The sequence below is a fragment of the Cylas formicarius genome, unplaced genomic scaffold (genome assembly GCF_029955315.1).
Source record: "Cylas formicarius isolate icCylForm1 unplaced genomic scaffold, icCylForm1.1 PGA_scaffold_4__25_contigs__length_36172078, whole genome shotgun sequence".
NCBI classification, from domain to species: Eukaryota; Metazoa; Arthropoda; class Insecta; order Coleoptera; family Brentidae; genus Cylas; species Cylas formicarius.
This window is the reverse complement of record NW_026844334.1, coordinates 22,904,293-22,928,535: the sequence shown is the minus strand read 5'-3', so window position 1 is coordinate 22,928,535 and position 24,243 is coordinate 22,904,293. Positions and strand designations below refer to the sequence as shown.

The following is a 24,243-nucleotide window of genomic DNA, read 5'->3' as shown; positions in this document are numbered from 1 at the left end:
CATCGCGAACTAAAACCATTGTACCAACTACAAGATTATGCTGATTCTTTTTCCATTTAACTCTTTCTTGTAATTGACCAATATATTCCTTCGTCCATCTTTTCCAAAAGTGTTGTTTAAGAACTTCCAATTGTTCAAAGTGAGAAAGACGATTCAAAGGAATATCCTGTACATTTGGATAGGAAATTGATTGAAGTGAACGACCAATTAATAGATGAGCTGGAGTTAACACCCCTAGGTCGTTTGGGTCAGAAAAGAGTGGCGTTAGAGGTCGAGAATTCATTACGGCCTCTATCTGCGTGAGAACTGTGTAAAAACTTTCAAATGTTAAAAGGACATTAGATAGTATTCTTTTGATGTGATGCTTCGCTGATTTCACTCCTGCCTCCCAGAGACCTCCGTGGTGAGGCGAGTAGGCTGCTATAAAATGCCACTGTATATTTAAGTCCAATCCGCACTGATTTTTTACAGAATCTGAGTTGTTTCTTAAAAAATCGCCCAATTCTTTCAACTGATTACTAGCCCCCTTAAAGTTGGTACCATTGTCAGTATATACGTTGGTTGGTCTACCCCTGCGAGCTATGAACCGTTGAAATGTCTCTAGAAAGGCTTGTGTTGACAATTCAGTGACAAGTTCGAGATGAACTGCCTTGCTAGTCAAACAAATAAAAAGTGCGAGATAGCATTTTTGTATTTTACATCCGCGTCCCTTGCGATCTTTTATTTGGAAAGGGCCGGCGTAATCAATGCCTGTGTCTGAAAAAGGTGGCCTTGGTGAAATTCGCGCCTCTGGAAGATTACCCATTATTGGAGTCGGAATACTGGGATTGAATCGAAAGCACACAATGCATTCTCTTACAATGCGCTTGGCAAGATTTCTACCTGCGACTGGCCAGAAAGTTTCCCTGATATGGGAGAGAAGTAATTGTGGGCCGCAATGCAGAAGGACTTTGTGTTCGTACCTAAATAACAAGTAGGTAAAATGATGTTTTGAACATAAAAGTGCTGGGTGCCTTTTATGAAATGGGTATAATGAATGTTTAAGTCTACCTCCTACACGAATTAGATCATCGTCAAGAAAAGGGGTCAAACTAAGAAGTCTGCTTTTTGAGGAAACCTGATTTGACTTTGAAAGTTCATGTATTTCCCTTGAAAGGCTTTCGCGTTGAGACAACTTGGTTAAAACTTCCTTTGCATGACGGAGTTCGAAGATTGTTAAAGGTTTGTGATGTCCCTTGGAAGACTTTATTTTGCATAATTTTAAGATTGATGAAACATCCTGACACAAATGTACTGCCTCTTCGAAACTGTCAGCTCCAAATAGCAGATCATCGACGTAGAAATCCTTACTGATGACTCGAGATGCATGAGGATTCAATGATTCGTATTCGATAGCTAACTGTTTTAAGCAGCGTGTGGCTAGAAAAGGAGCACTTGCCGTACCATAAGTCACAGTATTAAGAGAGAAAGTTTGAAGTTCATCCATGGGATCTGCTCTCCATAGAATAAGCTGCAAAGGATGATACTCCTCTTGGACTAATATTTGTCGGTACATTTTACAGATGTCTGCAGAAATGACATACTGGTGTTGCCGAAATCTTAGCATGATGGAAACCAGATCATCTTGTACCACAGGCCCAACCATCTGGATAGAATTGTAGGATACATCTGATGAAGAGGGAGCTGAGCTGTTAAAGACTACTCTAAGTTTCGTAGTAGAGCTATCCTCCTTTAGAACGCCATGGTGTGGTGAATAGTATCTAGGTTTGGAATTGGATGAAGCAAAAATTGACATGTGGCCTAGATCGTGGTATTCGGTCATAAAATCTGTGTACATGGCCTTTAATTTGGGATTTTTCGAAAGTTTGCGTTCCAGCTGCAAGAATTGGTTTGTTGCCTGTAACTTGGAATCCCCTAAAACTTCTGATGATTTCTTAAGTGGAATGGCTACAGTGAATCTACCATTTGAACCGCGCTTAAAATTATCAGAGAAGTGTTTTTCGGCTTGAAATTCCTCATCCGACAGGATCGGCTCACTTGACAACTCTTCGATTTCCCAAAACTTGGCTAACTGCTTTTGAACATCTAAAGTGGAGAGATGACAGAAAGAATGATTTGGGGTGGAAATGCCTAACAGACCAGAAATGAACCATCCTAATCTACTGTTTTGTAGAATAGGCTTGTGTGACCCGAGAGATATCTTTTCATTATCAAGTAAATCCCAAAATGTATCTGCGCCAATTAGAAGATCTACTTGACCTGGTTCATGAAATTTAGGATCGGCTAACTGACAGTGGGATGGTATTTCTAACTGGATGGGATCGAAATAGCAATTCGGTAATTCACCCGTAATTTGTGGGATAACTAAACAAGTTAGTTGTCTTGAAAACTTGGAATAACAAGATTTGAATTTGACAAAGCATGAGTGTTTTATACTGGAATTGCTTTGACCAATGCCTAAAATTGAGGAATTGAATTTGTGTTTTTCGATACCTAACTTGTTAACAAATTCTGAAGTAATAAAGTTGGACATTGAAGCATTGTCAAGAAGTGCTCTGCATAAATGTTTTTCACCATCAGAATCAAATACTTCAACTACCGCGGTGGCAAGCAAAACTTGGCTTTCGGGGTAGGAATTGTGTAATGTTACTTTACCTTCAATAGGAGTTTTCGATGATTCGGGTTTTGAATCAGAAGAAGTAATCGATTCCTTTTCCGATTCAGCTTGATGCAATAGCGAGTTGTGTTTTTGATTACACTGCCTGCAGTGACCTGAACGACACTTTTCAACAGGATGCCCACTGTGTAAGCAATTGGGGCACAATTTTAAAGATTGAACTGTTTTATACCGTTGGTCAATGGACAGTGCTAGAAACTTCGGACATTGAAAAATGGAATGCTGTTCTTTGCAATGATAACATGCAAATGTCTTCTTTTCATGAGAGGAATAAAATGCTTTCTTTGGTTTTCCTTTGTGCATTGAAACTTTGTCAAGAAAATCAGCGCGATTTGAAAGAAATGATTTTAATTCTGATAAGGTGGGCAGTTCCTCATTGAACTCTAGCTGTTCCCATTCTCTTATCGTATCGACATCTAATTTGCTTGTTATCAAAAATATGATCAAAGGATCCCAAAACTGAGTTTTTATTCCTAAATTTTCAAGTGAACGCATGTTTTTTGAAATGATATCGACTAAATTTCTAAAAGAATTTGACGAATCAGATTTAATATCATGAATGTTGAAAAGAGCCTTAATGTGATTGTGAACCAACAAAGGCTTGTTCTCGAAACGCTGACATAAAATGTCCCACGCTACATCATAATTTTCGGAGGAAATATCAATGGATTGGATACACTGAACTGCTGGCCCTTCTAGTGAAGCTTTCAGGTAATGGAATTTTTCGATAGAATCAAGATATTCACTTTTGTGTACAAGTGAGACGAAAGTATCTCGAAATTCTTGCCATCGCTCATATTGACCCGAAAACTTTGGCAGTTCAATGGTAGGAAATTTCGCATGTGGTTTCCGGTGAAAATTTGAATTTTGGGGAACATTGGCAATGATGGATGTGCTCGAATGAGTTTCATCTTCCGTTGAATTTCTGTTGAAATCATTGTGCGATGAAATGAACTGTTTTGCTTCCGAAATTAAAGCAAAATACGAAAACTCAAATTTTTCCAACTCAGATTCCGTGAAATCATTCGAATTTAAGCCCTCAAGTTCAAACTGAATTTCAGAAAATTCCGAAAGTAAATTCGATTCAATTTCTTTCAAGCGTAATTCAATTTCGAGTAGTGTCGCTCGATTAGGATTTTCAGTTTTCGCGGCATGAAAATAATTTGAAAAACGCGTTAACCTGCTTTTTATGCTAGCCCGTTTTCTTACCAAAATTTGAATTCGAGCATTTACTTCACCATCTTCGGTATCTGGGAAGTCGCTTTGCATATTTGGGTTTTTTGATTTTCTTTTTGCTGGCATTTTTTGAAATTTTTAAAATCAAATCAACAATGAATTATTTTCAGAATTTTGCGAACTCGATATCACTGAGATGCACTGAAATCTCGATCCTAATGCAACGTAAATGACTCTTTGAATTAAATTTACACCAAAATTGCAATTGCAGTTTTTCCAAATGTAAATTAGCAAATTTCTTTACGATTGGAACTCCTTTTTACAAAAAAATTCAACGATCTTTGGATGAAATGTACAATTTTGTTTGGAAAACGTTGATGAACAATGAATGAATGGACGCAAATAACTATACGCAGTCGATCGTAAGTTTGTCTTAGAAAACGGAAAAATTTGGAACTTTTTCCGATTGTCCGTAACGCGAACGCACAACGCGATGAAACAGTTCCGACGGCGACAGTTTTCTGCATGCAACGAGGTTACCTTGATTTTGCTGTCCGACGGCGAGTTTGTTTTTATCGTTGCGACAACAATCTCTCACCCGACTGAATACAACTTCAAATGCTTGTCCAGGATACGCTGCTGGATGTGAAGACTCTTGAAAAAACCAATTGACTAACCGAATCCGTTCAATGAACCGTGAATCCGAATGAATAGCCAAGAAATTCTTGTTTCTGTCCAAAAATCCGATCGAATGGACCAAAAAATGTATAGAACCTCTATACACCTTCGTGTGTGGACTGTATCTTGCTCTCGTACCGTCAAACGCACTTTCCCTTGTGGTGGTCAGTTCGGTACTGGCGCGCTGGGCGGCATCCCTTTGGCTGCACAAACGGTCTGGCACGCACTTGGACCGTGATTGATGCATGATAGTCACGTGACTCTGGCGTGTTCACACATAGCGGGGTTTCACATATAGCAACGAAAACTAATAGGTTCTTAACACATAACATATGTAAAACACCCAACAAGGGAGGGAATTTTAAACAAGAATTCTTTCAAATATGCACCCATTGTACACTATTTATATAACTATGTTTACATTATTGAAGTTAACGTTAAGGGTAATTAGAAACAATCCTTTAGGACGGGTAGAAAGAAACAAAGAAAGGAAACTGTTTTTAAAGATTAATAGCAACAAATTTAGCAACCCACTACAACCTGACCGTATCAAAAAACTCTGGTAGCTTATGCTTCGCAGTACGACTCTGATTAAGAAGATAGGTGTAGATGCTACTAAGACCCTCAACATCCTTCTTTCTGTTGAGGCTATTACTACAACAGTTAATATAACACATCTCTAAAAACTTACGTTTGAAGAGGTTCTTTTCACTCTTTAATACTACCGCTTCATCGTACATGACACTATGTCCGGTATCATTGACATGAGCACTTAAACTAGTAATATTTGGTTTTAACTTACAATCACTTTTATGAAGTGTTAGCCGTTTTTTTAACTTCTGTGAAGTATGACCAATGTAAATTAAATTGCAAGAGCATTTAATGCAATGTACAACGTCTGACTTATGTAACGATGGGGTAATGTCTTTAAGATTGGAATAGAAAGATTTGAGGGGTCTTAAGTTGTAATTGGCAATTTTTATATTAGTATCTTTAAAGATCCTAATCAGAGCCGGGGACAATCTATCTATATACTGTAGCTTGCCAAAACTAGGCAACTCATTATTAACATTAAGCTGTGGTTGTAAAGCATTAGGCAGGTCTGTAGTGGCACTATTACAGGAGAGAATTTTATTTATTAACGATGGTGGGTATTTATTATTAATTAGTAGGTTCCTTAATAACATTAAGTTCTTATTTAACAGACTATGGTGACAAATTTTTTTAATGCGATCAGTCAATGCTACAATCATATTGATCTTTAGTTTTTTAGGGTGATACGATGTGAGGGGAATGTATCTACCGGAACTAGTAACTTTTCTATGCCAATCAAGAATAACTAAATTTTCACTAGTGCGAATGACCTTTGTGTCAAGGAAAGGGACTGAATGATCTGTCTCCGTCTCCACCGTTATATATATATATATATATATATATATATATATATATATATATATATATATATATATATATATATATATATATATATATATATATATATATATATATATATGCAGTACATAGAGAGTGTAGCATGCTTAATTTAACCAATTAACCAAAAGTCACCCGTTCAAATATTGATATTTATTCATGGCAAACTTGCCGGTTTTCAAAATTATAAGAAGTACTCGGAAGAAATTCAAACTAAGCCTTATTGATAGAACATTATAACGTTAATTCATTTTTCCAAATGAATTTATACTGTCACGGTACTGATTTAGGCGGTATAGGTAAAATTCAAGTTCTTGCGTCTTTATTATCTGATTTATTATGTCACGTTAACTCGATTATCCAAATTTTGCAAGTTTCTATTGTAGTGTTACTGCAAAGGGTTTTTTTTTAGTTTGCTGTTGCCTTGAGTTCAAATGCAATTAAAGCAGCCTTCTTTAATGGATAGAATATACGATATTTTTTCTAGATCTCAGTACAGCTGTAGTAGCTTCTACTAAATGCAAAATTAGCAGTAAGTCGGTGTGCATATTTAATAGCTTCAGATCATGTTTAGGAATCTTTGAACATATTTGTGTCAAAAATAAATGGGTGTAAAATCTATTTTTTAAGTATCTACATAACAATATGAATTTTGTGATTGATTTAACGAAGTATTAATTACTATAAACTGCAAATGACAATATATTTACCAATATTTATATTGTAAATCTAGAGTTAATTGTAATTGAACCAAAACTAACTTTTCGATTTTGATTACGTTTTCCTGATTCTGCCAATGAATATGTGTCTAAATATTATTTCTTTATACTAGAACCTTATAGACCAACAAAAACTAAATGAAAACTAACCAAGTTTAATTATTAAGAGAAATTCAGTTACATTCAAGATAGATTCTACATAAACATTTTTTAATAGCGACAATTTGGCGTTATCTGTGTTCGTTAACTACTCGAAATATATTGCTCAAGTTCTATGGTTTTGTGAGTTAAATTTAAAGTTAGACCTATGGACGACGTTAAAATTTCTTTGAATTGACAAACTTTGGACCTAATTTCAAATGGGAAAACTAACACACACACATATGTTTAAACTAAATCACTTGTTCGTTTTATTTAGATCTGCTTAAAATCATTTTGTTTACACAATTTAAATGTTATTTATCAAATACCGACAACTAGTATTTCGATTTTTGAGCAATGAGGTGGTTTTTTATTCCCTCTTGTTATTAAAACTTAAATTTCGTTAAACTTCTTGTCTGTATAATATTCTTATAGTATTGCGATGATCGTTTGGGCGTTCTTGTGAGATTGCTTGAGGTAAAGTCCACGTGAATTAGTCCAAACTTAGCTCTGAAAGGAGCAAATGATGTGAGAATAAGGCACATTAATTATTAATTTAAAGTTCAACTTACGTTTGGCCGAAATTGAAATGAAAGAAATCCATAGCAGACCACATGGTATAGGCGGTGACATTGACTTTGTCTTCGTTGATTGCGATCAGCACCTGGTCCATATAAGTCTGAAAGTGGATTTTTTATTATATGGAGAGCTTTCAGTATAATTTCACTGCAAACACTTCTCCGAGATGACGAGGAATTAATACACTACACATTTAAAAAAAAAATAAAACTTAATGTTCTGCGAATTAGAAAAATGTGCATTATTCCTGTAGAAACCACATTATGGAATGTTGTAGTAAAATTTACTAAAACAAAGAGAATATTTCAAGATTCACTCGTGTATTACCCACTGATAAATATTTCCTATATTCTATTGTTTTAGTTGTGTTAGACTATGCCAATTTTTATATAAATATGTTTTACCCTTTTGAGTATTTTAGGACGTATGAAATGTTTTGAGACACAGTGTATTATAGAGACTCGATAACGCATCTGTACTGAATCCTTGGTTAGGTGCAAAGATCATTCTAGCCTCTGACTCTCGACAATTCAAGCAAATTTATTTACATACGCCCTATTCATTATCATTTAAACATTAGTAATATGGTACTAACCTGCATAAAGGTCATACGAGCCGTATCATTTAGGGTTTCATTGCGAGTATTAAATCCATGTTCCGTCAAGATAATTTCGCATCCGTTGCAGTAGTTGCTAGCATAAACTATAGAATCTTTAAAAGTTTTCGGCGAAGACTGAAATGATAGGTTTTCAGATTTGTTTTTTTTAGGAAGATTATACGTACGATAAAAATTGAAGAGTTGTCAAGGGACGAATTGGTAGTTTCGGTAACTCTGATATCATTCTGAAGACTGGCAGATAGATTTTGACCGCTGCGATCAGCCGCAAAAAATGTTCTGAATGCATTAACCCCAACAAAATCGTAGGTTCCTTTAATGTTCGAAATTTCCGTAGCATTTAACTCAGGTAAGCGTGATACACTTCTTCCTTCTTGCTGACTTAAGTTACCAACTTGGTCGATGATTATTTGAGGGTAGTTCCCTTTTATATGGGATGAGCGAACCATTCAAACTGAAACACTTACTGTTCAAATTTTGATCCCCATTATATGTGATTTTTTATTTTTAAAACTCTTTGGAATAGAAGTAGAAGTAGAATAGGTTTTCAAATTATATTATAATTTGTTGGTACAAAGGACATAAATCCTAATATACTTCAAAATAAAATCAAATATAACCGATTAAACACTATTCACATTTTCAAAGAACTTACGAAATTTGAAAATTATCTGAACCAATCGCCAACCATCAAATAATAACCATTGTACGTACCACGAATGCTCTAGCTCGCTCAGCAGCTTTTTGGTCGGCTTGAGAATTTGTTGCTGGGAGGTACCAATAAATACTGTACGACATACCAACCTTACCTAAAAATTAATATTTGGTAATTTTAAACCAAGTTAGTTCATCTGGCGGTAACCTTTTTGCGTAGGCTTGTAGTTTTTCTCGTAGTTGCGATACGCCGCGGCGTGAGCTTTAATTACATTGTGTGCGCATTGATATTCCTTAAAGCCCAAATTTTGTGTAATAACTCGGGCTAATAGATTATCCACTATAAGGTTACAAAATGCATAACCTTCATTTACCGTAACCCAGAATTTCACGCGATCTCCGAATGTTTTAAAGAGTAAATCGGTGTAGTTAACGAAATGTTGTATTGTTGAAGCGTTGGTAAATCCTCCCACTTTCTCCAATTCCCATGGTATATCAAAGTGGAATGCAACCGCCTGAGGTTCTAATCCTTTGCTTATGATCAGATTGATCAGGTTATTATAATAGTCTATTCCTTTCTGGTTGATGGTGTCTATGGTACCTGTTGATTAAAATTGAAATTTTGTTTGTCAAAGCACTAACGCGCTCTAAGCCTCTCGCACAACTCATATGTACCTTTGGGAAGAATCCTTGACCATGAAAAGCTAAACTTGTAGAAATTAAGTCCAATATCCGCAAATAATGGAATATCCTCAGTGTATCGATGATAGGAATCGCATGCTACATCTCCATTCGTTCCATCTGCAATGACACTTGGAAATGCATGGGTGAAATTGTCCCATAAGCTGGGTCCTTTTCCATCTTCATTCCAAGCACCTTCAACCGTGTAAGCGGCAGTAGCCGCTCCAAATTTAAATTTAGCAGGAAATGTGTAATTCGATAACCCGAAAGTCCTAAAAGATATTATATTATATTATATTAAGGTAAATAAAATTTCGACAATTTATTCATTGAGTCAATAAGAAAATCATGTTCAGCAATTGAACTGATACACAGCAAATTCTAGTAGCGAATGGCCTTATAAGGGAGATTTCGAACTGGCCCTTTGATATTGCTTTTATTTATTCTTGAGATGAAAGAAACTGGTTTTGCATACTTAGATAGAAAGATTACTTTGCTATATTTAGCTCAAAGCTGGTCCTATGACGTACGTGCAATTACATTTTTTTTTTGGTGTCATCTGGCGCAAATAATCATTCCTGATACTTAAGAAATGTCAATAATAAAATACCAAAATAATGGAAGAACCAACATCAGTTTCACGACAACTATTTCTGTTCTTTTTTATATACATTTGTGCGAAATTAATTTAGAATGTGGGGTCAATTCAAAAAAATGTTATATATTCTTTAAATGAAGCCCTGTCAGTTTTTGTTTTTTTGATAATAAAAATAATTGAATTAATTTTTCAATGTGTAGGAGTAGGTTTGAATATAATAAAAAACTTTGTAGAATACAGGGTATTTCCTAATCTCTTTAATAAAAGGAAGGAGCAAATAGAAAAACGCAAGAAACGTAATTTCCATAAAATTACTTTTATTCCAGTGATATTTGGCATACAGATTAAAAGCTTCTACTACTTTGATTCTTTGTGTCATTTTTCGATTAGTACCATAATTTCTCAAAAATAAATAATACGGGCTTGTTCGGCAATGAATATTTTTATCTTATCTAAATTAAAAACGTAATTTGTCTAAAATTACGTTTTTCTCGTATCACTTGTGGTTTTATAATATGCATTTATAATAAATGAACACGTTGCTTTAATAGAGTTACAGACCTAATGTCTACCAAGTACCGCTGAAATATCGCTTTGCCACGAATAATAAAACGAAAGGGCATGAAATTTTCGAAAATGTTGCGTTATTCCAAAAAATATTATACTACATTTGCTTCTTAAAATTTGATGAGAATTCTGATCCTTCCTTTTGTAAGGGAGATTAGGAAACACCCTGTATTTATTTTGAGAATCAGCTTCAAAATTGAATAACTTAAATAATAGTTTAATAATTTGTAGTGTTCGTAAATTAATAAATGTTTTAAAAACAGAAAATGTACATTAAATAAGTACTTATTCCATTCAGTTATCAATGTAATAGTTATAACATTATTTAACTTTAGAAGTAAGATTATAATCATTACATTAAATTAACTAAAAAAAATTGGTATTGTCATTTTTCCAATTAACCAAAATTAAGCTGATAACTGACAAATCTACTAAGTATTTGTAATTTGCTTTCCTGTTCTTAATAGGTTACCTGTATATTATTTTAAAAATAAAGTAATTACTGAATATTCAAATTTGGGAAATTGTATTGATCTTGTAGTTATTTACATGGAGCTGTTTCTTACTATGTAGTTCTGTTTTTTCATAATCACACAATCCAAAATAAAATTTGAGATACAAATTTTCCGTTTAATTATATTGTACTTACGATCGAAATTGAAGGTCGATTAATGCAACCGCTAGTAGATATGCACACTTCATTGTTCCTGCAAGAAAATCCTGCCAATTGAGCTAGTCGATTCGCTGCTTTACAAATCAATAAAAGCATACTTATGGGATATATATTAAGCAAATCTTTGTGGCTATTGTTATGTTAAATAAGGCGATTCTACTAGCGCTAAGACTGAGGTTACTGAAAGGGTGCTTCCTTTTTTATAATATTAATAATTTACAGAAAATGTATATAATCGTAAATTCTTCTGTAATATAGTGTAATATAGTCAAATACAATAGTCAAATAGAATCTGGATTTTTTCAGCTATTCGCGTGATGCAATATGAGCCTACAAGCTGTTAAGCAGATGGACGCAGCGCAATGGTAGCGATACTGAAGTCTAAATAGGTCTCACCTTGCAAGAACAAAGTTTTTCAGCTTATTCAGTGGCGAAACGAAGACTGTGTGAAAATGCATTTTTTTTTGGTCTTTTATAGTGCCTAGCGCGATAAAAACTTCTTGAGATTACATTTGATTACTGGAGTAGTAATGCTCCACAAGCCACTTAGGAATTATTTAAAATAATAAATTTGCTCACCTAAAACCTATATCATGTATTCTTGTGGTAAACAAATTACGCTTTCAAATTTTCCATAATACCATAATTAAGATTTTATTTTATTTTTAAAAAATTTAGGATTTTTACGATAATCGTCTTACTGATAATACTGAGAACTGATACTGAGAATAAATCATGTATCAAAGGTTTACCATCAACAACTTTTCTAGCGGTCTAATTGATTATTCAGTCTTTCATATTTACAGAAATCTAGATTTCTATTAGGTACTTTTCCGCACCATCCATTAACGACTATGAAAATATTTTGTTACTGGCGATGGTGATCACTGCTGAAATTTATTTAGCATTAAAACTAATTTTATTTATTTTTATTTTCTTTGCAATTAAAATACAATATTATGGTATATTTAAATACACAATTAAATTAATTAATTACAAGTGAAAGAAGAGAGGAAGCAAAAAAATCTAAAATTAACTGTCTCTTCCTTACATCACTCATTCCGCAAAAAAGTTCTACGTTCTAAGTTATTGTGAACAGTAGTTTTGCTTAGCTTTTTTGGATGTTAAGTTGAGTTGAGATGATTTTAAAGTTGTAAGCCTGCAATATTGCGCGATCGGTACAAGCGTATGGAGGGTTTAAAAAAGATAAATGATCAAAAATGATAATGTCTATTAAATGAGCTATTCTCCTATCATACTGCAATGACAACTCAAATATTCTGTCATCGAGGATATGCGATGAGTGAATTTCAAGTTGATATATGTTGAATTTTGAGCAATGACGATGGCGCAATCGGTTTGTTTCATTCGCATTTCTTAAAGCAAAATAGGTTTTTGTCTTAATTGAAAATGGACCTTTTCAAAAAAATGTCTTGCATGGTCCCGTTAAATTTTATTTTAGTAGATTTAATACAAGTTTGCAATGCAAATGCAACGTTCATTTTATTCATATCGTTATGTTTTTGCTTTTTTTTGTTTTTTACTCACTGAATTCTATTTAATTCTCTGCAAAAACCGAATAATTTTTTTTTGGATGTTTGGAATCTGTTGAGTGTTAATTTCAATTTTCATATTAATCTTTGTCAACTTAATAGTCATCACGAAGAACGTTTTAAATTTAGTTGACATATCCATTGTGACTACATTGTTTTAAATATTTAAGCCTTATGTCACGTTTGGAGTGGCACGTGTTTTAAGTGTTGTATTTCGTCACGTCTACTAGATTGCATTGCATAATAATATACATACACGTAAAACGTAGTGAGTGCGGTTTTTAATTATTCAATCGATCAATTATTTTCGTGTTTTACAAAGCTTTTTAAATAATACTCGTAGTAACTCCATCCAAAATGTTTTTTTAAGGCAAGATATCTTATCGAAACAATAATATAGCGTATTAAAAAAATCGATTTCGATATTTATGAGTTTTTGGATTGTAATAATTAAAATATTTGTGTATGTTTTCTGTATTGTATGTTTATGTTACAATTTCGAGTTTGGCAGCCGCGCAAGGGAGTGCGACCTTAACTGAGACCAAGTTATGGTTTAAAATTAAACAGTTGTTAAAAAATATTTCATATATGATATGATACGATGTATAGGTATATATAGCATTATTCGTGACTCGATACGGGACGGAAGAAAACAGTTATAGTCTAGATGGGACAATTGATCTATACGTTACTTCTTTGGGAGTTTTATTCAAATATAACGTATTACTGAAATCGACGGTGTTTCATTTTTATTGTCTTACAAGTCAGGAGTGGAATGGAACTTGTTATATCTTGCATGAATACGTTTGTTTCGGTATTTTGTTTATAATAAAATCTACGAATAAAGGCATTGCCGAAAAAAAAGGAGACGTACATTTTTTAAGTAGTTCGTCGGGTATGAAATCTTGTACGTGCTTGAAAGACATGCAAAATATGAACTCATTTGAATAAAGGAAGAAATAGGGAACACACGTCAGTATCAACAATTTCGATATGCGTTTGTTTGTTTGTTAAACCAAGGAGACATGCTGAATGACAAATGTGAGATGAAAATTTACTGATATCCGATAGACCATATAAAACATTGCAGTAAACTAGAAAGGGCAAAGCGGTAGTTGCAGGTAGTGTGCAGAATTTTCGATCATTTCAAAGCAAAAGTTGCTACGGTGTCGTATTTTGTTTTGAAATTATAAAGCAAAAGTAGTTATAATTTTGAAGAAAGTAGGCGAAAACCGCAATTATTTTGAAAATGTTGCGCGAAAATCGCATGGATTTTAAAAAGGTTAAAGCGAATTTCGCTGTGATTTTGAAATACTAAGCGAAAGTCGCTACGATTCTGAAAATGGTAGGCAAAAGTCTTCATAACTTCCAAAATGTAGTTTTGCGAAGTGCAGAGCGTTAAAAACTGCAGAACCGCTGCTAATGATGTGGGATTAGGGACATTGCTTTTGCTGTTTGCTTCTTCTTTCGTCCCACAAAAAAATAGGAAACTATTTTAAAGATAAGCGTATGCGTCGAAAATAGGATATCATTTTTTTTTGTTCGATTGATTATTATAACTAAATCTCCTTTAATTTCCAATGCGAACACTACACACACGCTGTTGTTTATTAGAAAAGTAGCAAATTTGAATGGAAATGTCGAAAAACTACTAAAAGGAAGGAATGAAACATTTGCAAATATGTTAAAAGCTTTCGTTTTATTTTGATTTGCTTGATAGACTTATTTATAAAATATAAATATTATTTACAGAACCTGTCAACCTCAAATGTCCAAAATTTTGAATTTTAAACAGTAAGTAGGCAAAAATGTCTCTGTGGCAATTGGGATGTTGTTGTCTCTTTGCCATTAAAAGTTAAATTTCGTTAAACTTCTTGTCTGTATGATATTCTTATAGTACTGTGATGACCGTTTAGGTGTTCTTGTGAGATTGCTTGACGTAAAGTCCACATGAATTAGTCCAAGTTTTGCTCTGAAAGGATAATTGCATGTGAATAAAACATGTTAATTATATATTCAAAGGATGACGTACGTTTCACCGAAATTGAAATAAAAGAAATCTATGGCAGACCACATAGTATAGGCGGTGATATTGACCTTATCTTCATTAATTGCGATCAGCACCTCGTCCATGTAATTCTGAAAAATAATATTTAATATTATCAATATAATAATCAATTAATAAAAAAAAGTTTTTGTCGTTATGGCTGAGTAATTCTGTTGTAAGCTGTGAAATGCTGTTTGTAAGCTGTGACTAATTCCAGTTCCATAATCATAGTCGCTGTAAATTTGTATTGCCGTCTCTACAAACCTATATGTCGACATTATAGAAACTATAGAAAAACAGAACTGAGAACGGAAGAAGGAAATTGATCTCACTAATGTAGAATAAGTAATAAAAAATGCTTTTTGTTTTTTACTGTTTCTCTGGATAGTTACTAATAACTTGTGGCTAGTACTAACTACTACTAACCTGCATAAATGTCATACGGGCTGTATCGTTTAGGGTCTCATTTCGAGTATTAAATCCATGCTCCGTTAGGATAATTTCGCAACCGTTACAGTAGTTGCTGGCGTAAACTATAGAATCTTTAAATGTCTTTGGTGAAGACTGAAATTAAATATTTTCGGTGTTGACTTGTTTTAAAAAGATTATATTGACTTACAATATAAACTGAAGACGTATCGAGGGAGGAATTGGTAGTTTCGGTGACTCTGATATCATTCTGAAGACTGGCAGATAAGTTTTGGCCGCTGCGATCAGTTGCGAAAAATGTCCTGAAGGCGTTAACCCCAACAAAATCGTAAGTTCCTTTAATATTCGAGATTTCCGCGGCAGTAAACTGGGGCAATCGTGACGCATTTCTTCCTTCTTGTTTACTTAAATTACCAACTTGGTCGATCAGTATTTGGGGGTAGTTTCCTTTGATTATCGGATGTGCGAACCACTCAAACTGAAATATTTCGTGATAAAATATTCTTCCGAACTATGTACGCAACTATTGCATGTACCACAAATGCTCTAGCTCGATCAGCGGCGTTTTGGTCAGCTTGAGTATTGGTTGCTGGTAGGTACCAATATATACTGTACGACATACCAACCTTACCTAAAAAATAATTTTTAGTAATTTTAAACCAAGTTAGTACATCTGGCGGTAACCTTTTTGCGTAGGCTTGTAGTTTTTCTCGTAATTGCGATACGCCGCGGCGTGAGCCTTAATTACATTGTGTGCGCATTGGTATTCCTTGAAGCCAAGATTTTGTGTAATAACTCGGGCTAGAATGTCGTCCACTATGAGTTTACAAAATGCATGACCCTCATTTACAGTAATCCAGAATTTCACACGGTCTCCGAAAGTTTTAAAGAGCAAATCGGTATAGTTAACGAAATGTTGGACGGTCGAAGCGTTGGTAAATCCACCCACTTTTTCCAGTTCCCACGGTATATCAAAGTTGAATGCCACCGCTTGTGGTTCCAAGCCTTTGCTTATGATCAGGTTAATCAGATTATTATAATAGTCTATTCCTTTCTGATTGATGCTGTCGATTGTCCCTAGAGATAAAAATTTAATTTTTAGATGACCTAGTTACATTTTTGAAATTAGGTTAACGCATACTGGGGTTTAAAAATATGAAATGTGTGTGTGTGTGTGTGTGTGTGTGTGTGTTGTGTGTGTGTGTGTGTGTGTGTGTGTGTGTGTTGTGTGTGTGTGTGTGTGTGTGTGTGTGTGTGTGTGTGTGTGTGTTGTGTGTGTGTTGTGTGTGTGTGTGTGTGTGTGTGTGTGTGTGTGTGTGTGTGTGTGTGTGTGTGTGTGTGTGTGTGTGTACCTTTGGGAAGAATCCTTGGCCACGAAATGCTAAACTTGTAGAAATTTAGCCCAATATCCGCAAACAATGGGATATCTTCAGTGTATCTGTGGTAAGCGTCGATTGCGACATCCCCAACCTTTCCATCCGCAATGACACTTGGGAAAGCGTGAGTGATATTGTCCCATAAGCTGGGCCCTTTTCCATCTACATTCCAAGCACCTTCGACCGGGTAGGCTGCCGTAGCTGCTCCAAATTTAAAACCAGAGGGGAAGGTGTAGTTCGATAGTCCAAAGCCCCTGCAAATTATGACAGTGAACACTAACCAACATTACCAAACTGCTAATTAAAATTGCAAGAACTAAAATATCGTTTTGACTTTTAAAAATAGTTTTATTCCTTCCTTTTGAGATCGTAATATTTTTTTAAAAATATTCTAAATGCGAAAAATTGAACAAGTGGTGTTTCTAGATGTTCTCTACAAACTCCTATTTTGCTTAATCTAATTTGGGAATAGTTTTTAAAATGATGACACTTTGTTTTGGACAATTTATATACACATAATAAAATTATTTATTCTTCTTTTAGGTTGTGTTTTTTGTGTTTGCGTTTGGCAAAAACAAGAGAAAAAATATTTGCAAAAAAAAATATGGCCAATTCAGGCAATTTGAAATAAAATTGAAAATTTAAATTTAAATTTTAACGTTTCACTTTTACTAAACACTTACGTTCTAAATTGAAGGCAAATCGATGCTACCGTTAGTAGATACTCAATCTTCATTGTTCCTGAAACAAAATAACTTCAATTAGGCTAGTTCATGGGTTGATTCCGACATAAAGTCTTCAGACACTTTAGACTTTATCTTAATTAACAAAATAAAAAAATAGAAATGTGTTCTGAGAAATAATTTTTATAGTACGAGGGAGCAATACTAAAAGATACATTGTGTTACTCGACTGTTTGTACTATCTTGCAAGATTCATGCTGTGCTGAAAAATGAACAACTTAAGGCGCACTGTTCGACCTATTTGACAATTAGATGAGTAATTTTCCAAATAAAAAACTTGTTTGTTTGTTTGATCAGACTATGTCACCGGGGAATAAAAAAACATTATGTATACATTTTTAGGACGTGGTGTATAATATAAATAAAATTTTATTGGGCAACTATAATAGACGCCCATTTGGACAGAAAGCAAACATTGACTTGGTACACGATAACGTTTTGCGGGCGTCTAACATCTAACATAAAATAAGTCTCACCTTGTAGGCGAAAAGTGCTCCAACTTATTCAATTGCCCGACGAAAAGTGTGCGCTAAAATTAGTTTTTTCGGTCTTTTATCGACAACCATAGAAATGTCGAGAGATAAAGACTATGTGATTAGTGGAGTGGTAGTGCTCCCCATGCCACTTTCAATCATTTGGTCGAAATAGTTTAACAAAAAAACTTGTTCTAGCAATTGTTTTACCAAAAACCTGTCGCATGTGAATGATCGTTTTCTAATCTGTTAATACTTTTTAATAGTAATCAGAATCATTCATGATATAACTATCGACAATCATCCTAGTTATTAAAAAGATCGTGTCTATTGTAATAATGTCACTGATTAACAAGTTTAATTTTAGATAACTCGCAGAGGTTTATTATTAATTATTCAATCCGTCTGCCATATTATTTGGTAAAGGTCTTATAGCCATTAAAACTACGCCATTTAATATTTCCAAGTAATAGCAACTGCATTCCAATTTTTCAAATAAATTACCAAAAATATCGATTATTTTGCTGCTTGGCGTGGGACAATGGAACCAAAGTTGGTGAAAGTTCATATTCTGTAATAGCTACTGTGTTGAGTTTCTTGAATTTACAGATACAACCAGTAGCAAATATGCCACATTACCAAATTATTTATCAATCCGTAGTCTGTAACATAGATTGGATATAGCTTTCTAATATTTCCCAGCCTTGCTCAAGAGTAAACACATCGACACACATATCTGACAGGTGACTAAAACAACCAACAAATGGCTCATCCACATTTTCTTTTACATTGTGTAGCTGATGCCGTTGGAGGTCCTTCCTTAATATCAATGATGATTATTCTTCAACTTATTTTTAGCAGATAGCCCGTCGAAAATATCGTAAGGTTCCGGAATAGTTTCATTATCTCTGAATGGAATAAGGAATTAAGGGATAATGTTTTTAAAGTTGGATGTGATGGACGTGGTGCAGACCATCTGGTTATAGAAACTTTTCCTCTTATTTTTATGAGAGAAATATGTTCTCAAAAGGTGTAAGTTTATTTTTATAACGCCAGAGAAGCTGCCAATAATTAAAGAACAAAGTCGGAGGAAAAAAAAATGCAAACTCAAAATTTGAGTTCGGGTTGTGACGAAGTTTTTTATCATTGGAACAAAAACTTACGTAACTTGACAACAACAATTTAATTATTTTGTCATTATATCACGTCTACTTTAAAGTAGCGCGTGTGTGAAGTGTCACGTTTACTATATTAGCGTATACACTCCTCCTAAATTTAGGTTGAAGTGGTTGTGCTTATCAAGGTAGAGGTTAAACAGGTGAAAAATGTTTTATCTTGAGACGCTGTTGCTAAGGGACTGATTTCTATGTATTTGGATTTTATTTTTCGAATCAAATCTAATCTATCTTACGATAGATCGCTGCCTTGTCTGTCTGATATACAGCACCGCATCAGAATCTAAATCTATATAAACGTTGAAATTTCGGGCTCGGGTACAAAACCCAACTAATCAAAACTTTAACACGGTGAAGTACATATAATTTTTTTTTCCTTTTCGGAATGGTTTTCCTTTTTTGAAAAGACGTGCATCAATTACTTTAAACCAAAATATTTTGAAAACAAGAGACATTTTTCACGCAGGAGGCGCTTTTTACCAAAAATATAATATTGGGTGGTGTAAAAGTCATAAGTAGTTGAAAATGAGAAAATATATGTTGCAGCACCTCCTACAAGTAAGAGGTGAATTATGGAGAAAAACAATAATAAAAATAAATTAATTAATTAAAATATCTTAAAGGTACTTGAGAAATTACATTGTAGAATGTTGGACACAAAAGGAACAAAAGATAAATAGAGAGGACTTTTTCATCACTCACAAAAGGCTTTTGTCATGACTGTCAAACACCACGCTGAAGATGGGGCAATATTGAAAACTAAAAAACTTATTGTCCATTGGACAGGATGGTCCATTAAAGATTTTCCTATGCCTTATCTCAATAGGTACGACACTGAGGAAAAAAAAAGAAATATAATTTATTTGTGGTATTTCGTTGTGCCAGGACAGTAGACCAATTTTTTAAATAAAATGCTTCGAAAAATGCTAATTATTTGCATGATGTTGAATATTTTTCATACATAGCTTACAAAATTTTGAGTAGTTTTTGAAAAATATGAACTTTACCATTTTTTGCGGAAAGACAGGTATTTGGAAAAATGTTTTTTCTTACACTTGAAAACTAAAATTGGGAATTTGTTAACATTTAATGTTTAATGCTTCGACCTATCTATGCCAAAAATATATTATACAGGTTGGTCACAAATGACCAAAGTATAATGTTTTTTTCTAATTAAAAAATTTTTTTTTAATGGAATACCCATTGTTTGGTACTTTTATTAGGTTTGCGATTTAATTCTGTACCATTTCATGTCGACTTTTATTACAAAAATTGGCAGTTTAGAATTTATGGCCAATCTTCTGCAAGAACTCGTGTATTTTATTTTATATCTAACAAAACCTTTATATTATTCTATTCTAAGTTTTTTTAAACATTAATTGCATAAATTGAATATAAAATCAACAAGTATTGTAGAACTTATTACTAACTACAAAACATTTTTTACATAACCTATATCTTTGGCAATAAAATTAATATATATGATTTTAATTTTCTCAATAGCACTGTGGCACCTATTTTTATACGCTTCGTTTTTTATACAGCTCCGTAAAAAATGTTCAGTACCGACCAATCCAAATTGGAAAACGTAAACAATTTCTAACAGTCACTATGGTATGATATGGGGCACTATATTGTCGAAACCAATCTCAATCCCAAATATATATAGTTGGCCGACAAATTTAAATATCTATCACCATTCAGAACAAAGTAATAAAATTTTGGGCCTATTATTCGATTACGTTTAATGTCACACTACACATAAATACTTCTCTCAATTCTTTTGAACGATTTTCATTTGAGATACACCAGTAATGAGTATGAGTATTTCTTGTATTGAACATACTGGCCGACCGCTAAATAAAATTTATTAAAAAAGGTCACTTTCAAAATAGTGCGTCATCATCAGGGAACAATAAAAAGTCTTGTTTGAAAGTCCTGTTGGGATAATTTCTGAACTGGCAATAATTTGAATGGATTTAAATTTTAAAGTCCTTTGAACAGTAGTCTAACTAATATACGGTAGATCTCGGGATGCATCCAGTTGCGAATTTTCGTTGTTTTCTTCAAAACACAGGAGAACTTCTAATGCTTCTCTTCTGGTAGGATAATTTTCGGACGTCTTTTTCAATTATTGACCTTCAAGATCACGAAGAATTCTTGAAAAAATATGTTCTTATTGCAGGATACAACAACCTATATTTTCTTAATTTCTTATGTAACATTCATGAAGATCTAAATGCCCTTGAACACTAATTATGTGATGGAATATTCTGATGACTACAAAAATGCTACCTTCAGCATTCAGAACGTTCTAAATATGTGTACAATGTACTTTGTATTTCAATTCTTCTTATAACGGCTTAATGAAAAGTCCGCAGTCCTGTTTGTAAAACAATAAAACATGTCTTTGAATACCTTAACTGGCGCAGTCGGTAGGATTTGGGGTAGTTTTCGGTCAAAGAAGCGTCATCGGGACGATTTGATTGCGAAATGCTGGGTTTCAACCTTTAGATTCCAAAGGGAACCAGTGATAGACTGTCTGACAAACCCAACGTAATTAACTTTGACTGAGGGCAAAGAAGACAATAAATCACCCTCGCAAGCAATGTTACCCAAAGAAGAATTCAATAGGAAGGATAGGTTGCCGACTAAGAGAAATAAAATTTGTTTAAGGACGTTTATTAGAGGATTGCCAGGACAGTTACAAAGTATTATAAGACTTAAAAATCGAAACTGTTGTCGAATGTGATGCCCAGATATTCATATTCCTGACATTGAAGGATTTCTTGGCCATTGCCTAATTCCAAATTTCCGAGTGAGTGAGTTCCCACAGATAGATACTTTGTCTTTGCTATGTTGACTATCAAACCCCATTCTTTATACTCCTCTATTAGTTTTCGAATCATATATTGCATATCATCTTTATCATTGGCTACTATGACTTGGACGTCTGCAAACTGAAGAGTAAACAAGCATCCACCATCAATTTCTTTTCCCATGCCCTGGACCTTTCTTTTCAATTTTTTTAGTGCCATTACCACATATATTTTAAAAAGGGTGGGGGAGACACAGCATCTCTGACGTAGTCCTTTATTCACCATGAACTCCTCCGCAATGCATTGGCCGCCCCTTATTCTTGATTTTGATTCCCTATATAGTTCTTTAAAGGCTGCTATATAGGTGTGATTAATGTTGGATTGCTCTAAGACTCTAAATAACTTTGTTACTTGGACTGTGTCGCATGGTTTTTGTAAGTCAACAAATGTTAGGTGCGTTTCCAAGTTCCTGGCACTTCTCTTTTCTATAATTTGTTTTAGGGTAAACACATTATCAGTACATGATCTTCCTGCTCTGAAACCACATTGTTCTTCTTCCTCTTTCTCTTTATAGTCTTCCTCAATGAGATCACGTAACATTTTGCCGTACAGTCTGCTCATTGTGCTTGTAAATGCCCCTATAGTTATTGCAGTCCAGTTTATTTCCATTTTTGTGAATAGAGGAGATAAGAGCCACTTTCCATTCCTTGGGAACGGGATATCCATTCAAGCATTTATTAATAACAATTGTCAGATTTCTGAAAAGGTTGTGAGTTCCATATTTTAACATTTCGGAGTATATTCCTTCTGAGCCACTAGATTTGCATGGTTTAAGATACATAAGAGCTTTTCTTATTGTTTCCTCAAGTATTTCAACTTCTTCCACATTGAAGTGTCTTGGAGATTCAGTTAAATGTTCTGGTCTAGATTCCTGAAGTAGGTCTTTGTAGTGTTTTAACCATTGTTCGGGTTTAATAAGTTGAATGCCTACGCTGTCTTTTCCTGGATTCTTTGCAGTAGATATGAATTTCCATACTCCTGAGCATTTTCTTCCTCCAATATAGTTGTTAATCTCTTCACACTTCATATCCCAAGATTCGTTTTTTGCCTTGTTAATCTGCAGTCTTAGTTTCTTCTTTATGTATTTATATTCTTCAAGATCTTGTTCATTTTTTCTAGATAGCCATTTCAGATATTTTTGTTTTTTTCCTTGAACCATTGTCTCTATCTCCTCATTCCACCAATGTTTTTTGTTTTTGCTGTTCTTTTTTATTCCTATTGCCTCTTGTGTTGCTTCTGTTAGACTTGTTATTATGTTCTCGTAGATTTCGTCAAACGTGTGTCCATCAGGACTGAGCAGTTTACTGTCGAGCCGTCTTTGATAAAGAAAAACTGTGCTCTCGTCCCTAAAACTGTCAAAGTTGTATTTTGGTGTAACAATTGTCTCCGCGGATATCACGTTGTTGTTTTGAACTCTCTGAAGGTTTCTAGTTTTTCGAAAATGAAGGCTTATCTTGGCTTTCACTAAGTAGTGATCTGATCCGCAGGTGGCTCCCTCTTAGGACTCTCACATCGTTAATTTGCAAATTTGTTTTCTGTCGACTAATCACGTAGTCAATGATGGATTTAAGGTTTCGAGTACTCTGTGTCCATGTATAGCGATGGATATTTTTATGTTAAAAGAAATCATTCTTAATTTTTAGGTTGTGGGTCTCGCAAAGGTGAATTAGTCTTTCACCGTTATCATTGATTGTTTCTTCTCCATACGGTCCCACGATTGGACTATTTTGTTGTTTTCCCGTTCTTCCATTGAAGTCACCCATCATCACAATTTCTCCATTTTGTCCGGTGTTTGTAATTACTTCATCTAATTTGTCATAAAATTTCTGTTTAATATCGGCTCTTTCATCTTCTGATGGTGAATAGGCTGCCATAATCGTTATGTTTTGGCCATGTAGTTTCAAGTAAACTGTTAGCTTCCCAATTACTTATTTTATTCCTCCAATCTTTTATTATTTAATTTGCAAATTATATTGAATATTTTCATAACACTCAAAATTTTGATAAACACCCTGAAATCGAAAATCAGATCTCTCAAATTTTGTATATCGAAATTAATAATAGTTTACCGTATATCTAGATTAGGGAACCTACAATTAAACTTTAAATTGAAACAGGCTGTTTTCACTCGATTCTTCGACCTTCCAACAACAACAAGTCATTGAAGGACTCTATTTTCCAGAAATACTGCAAAAAACGGTTTTGCGCAAACGGAAGTTTTTAATTACACTAAAAAAAAATACATCTAAACTTTCATAAAGATAATTCTGAACTAATTCAATTATTTATTTATTTTCACAAACATTACTACGAGCATTTCATTACGGCACTACAAGGAGAATTGAAATACAAAGTACATTGTACACATATTTATAACG

General features: G+C 34.0%; 2 protein-coding genes and 1 pseudogene across 2 annotated transcripts; all 3 read right to left on the bottom strand.

Moving 5' to 3' along the window:
- Positions 1–6,901: 6,901 nt before the first annotated feature.
- LOC132701407 (myrosinase 1-like) lies at positions 6,902–11,631 on the bottom strand (annotated as a pseudogene).
- Positions 11,632–14,439: 2,808 nt separating this feature from the next.
- On the bottom strand, positions 14,440–17,877 carry LOC132700837 (myrosinase 1-like). The gene is made up of 9 exons (XM_060668404.1): positions 17,815–17,877; positions 17,279–17,336; positions 16,572–16,849; positions 15,904–16,296; positions 15,756–15,850; positions 15,410–15,697; positions 15,217–15,354; positions 14,776–14,882; positions 14,440–14,715 (listed from the first exon to the last, which is right to left on the bottom strand). Exons 2-9 carry the CDS (start codon positions 17,329–17,331, stop codon positions 14,592–14,594), a joined length of 1,476 nt encoding a protein of 491 aa, XP_060524387.1. The 5' UTR covers positions 17,332–17,336; positions 17,815–17,877; the 3' UTR covers positions 14,440–14,591.
- Positions 17,878–21,709: 3,832 nt separating this feature from the next.
- Positions 21,710–22,426, bottom strand: LOC132701406 (uncharacterized). Its single transcript, XM_060669288.1, has one exon. The coding sequence runs from the start codon at positions 22,424–22,426 to the stop codon at positions 21,710–21,712; it is 717 nt and encodes a 238-aa protein (XP_060525271.1).
- Positions 22,427–24,243: the final 1,817 nt, after the last annotated feature.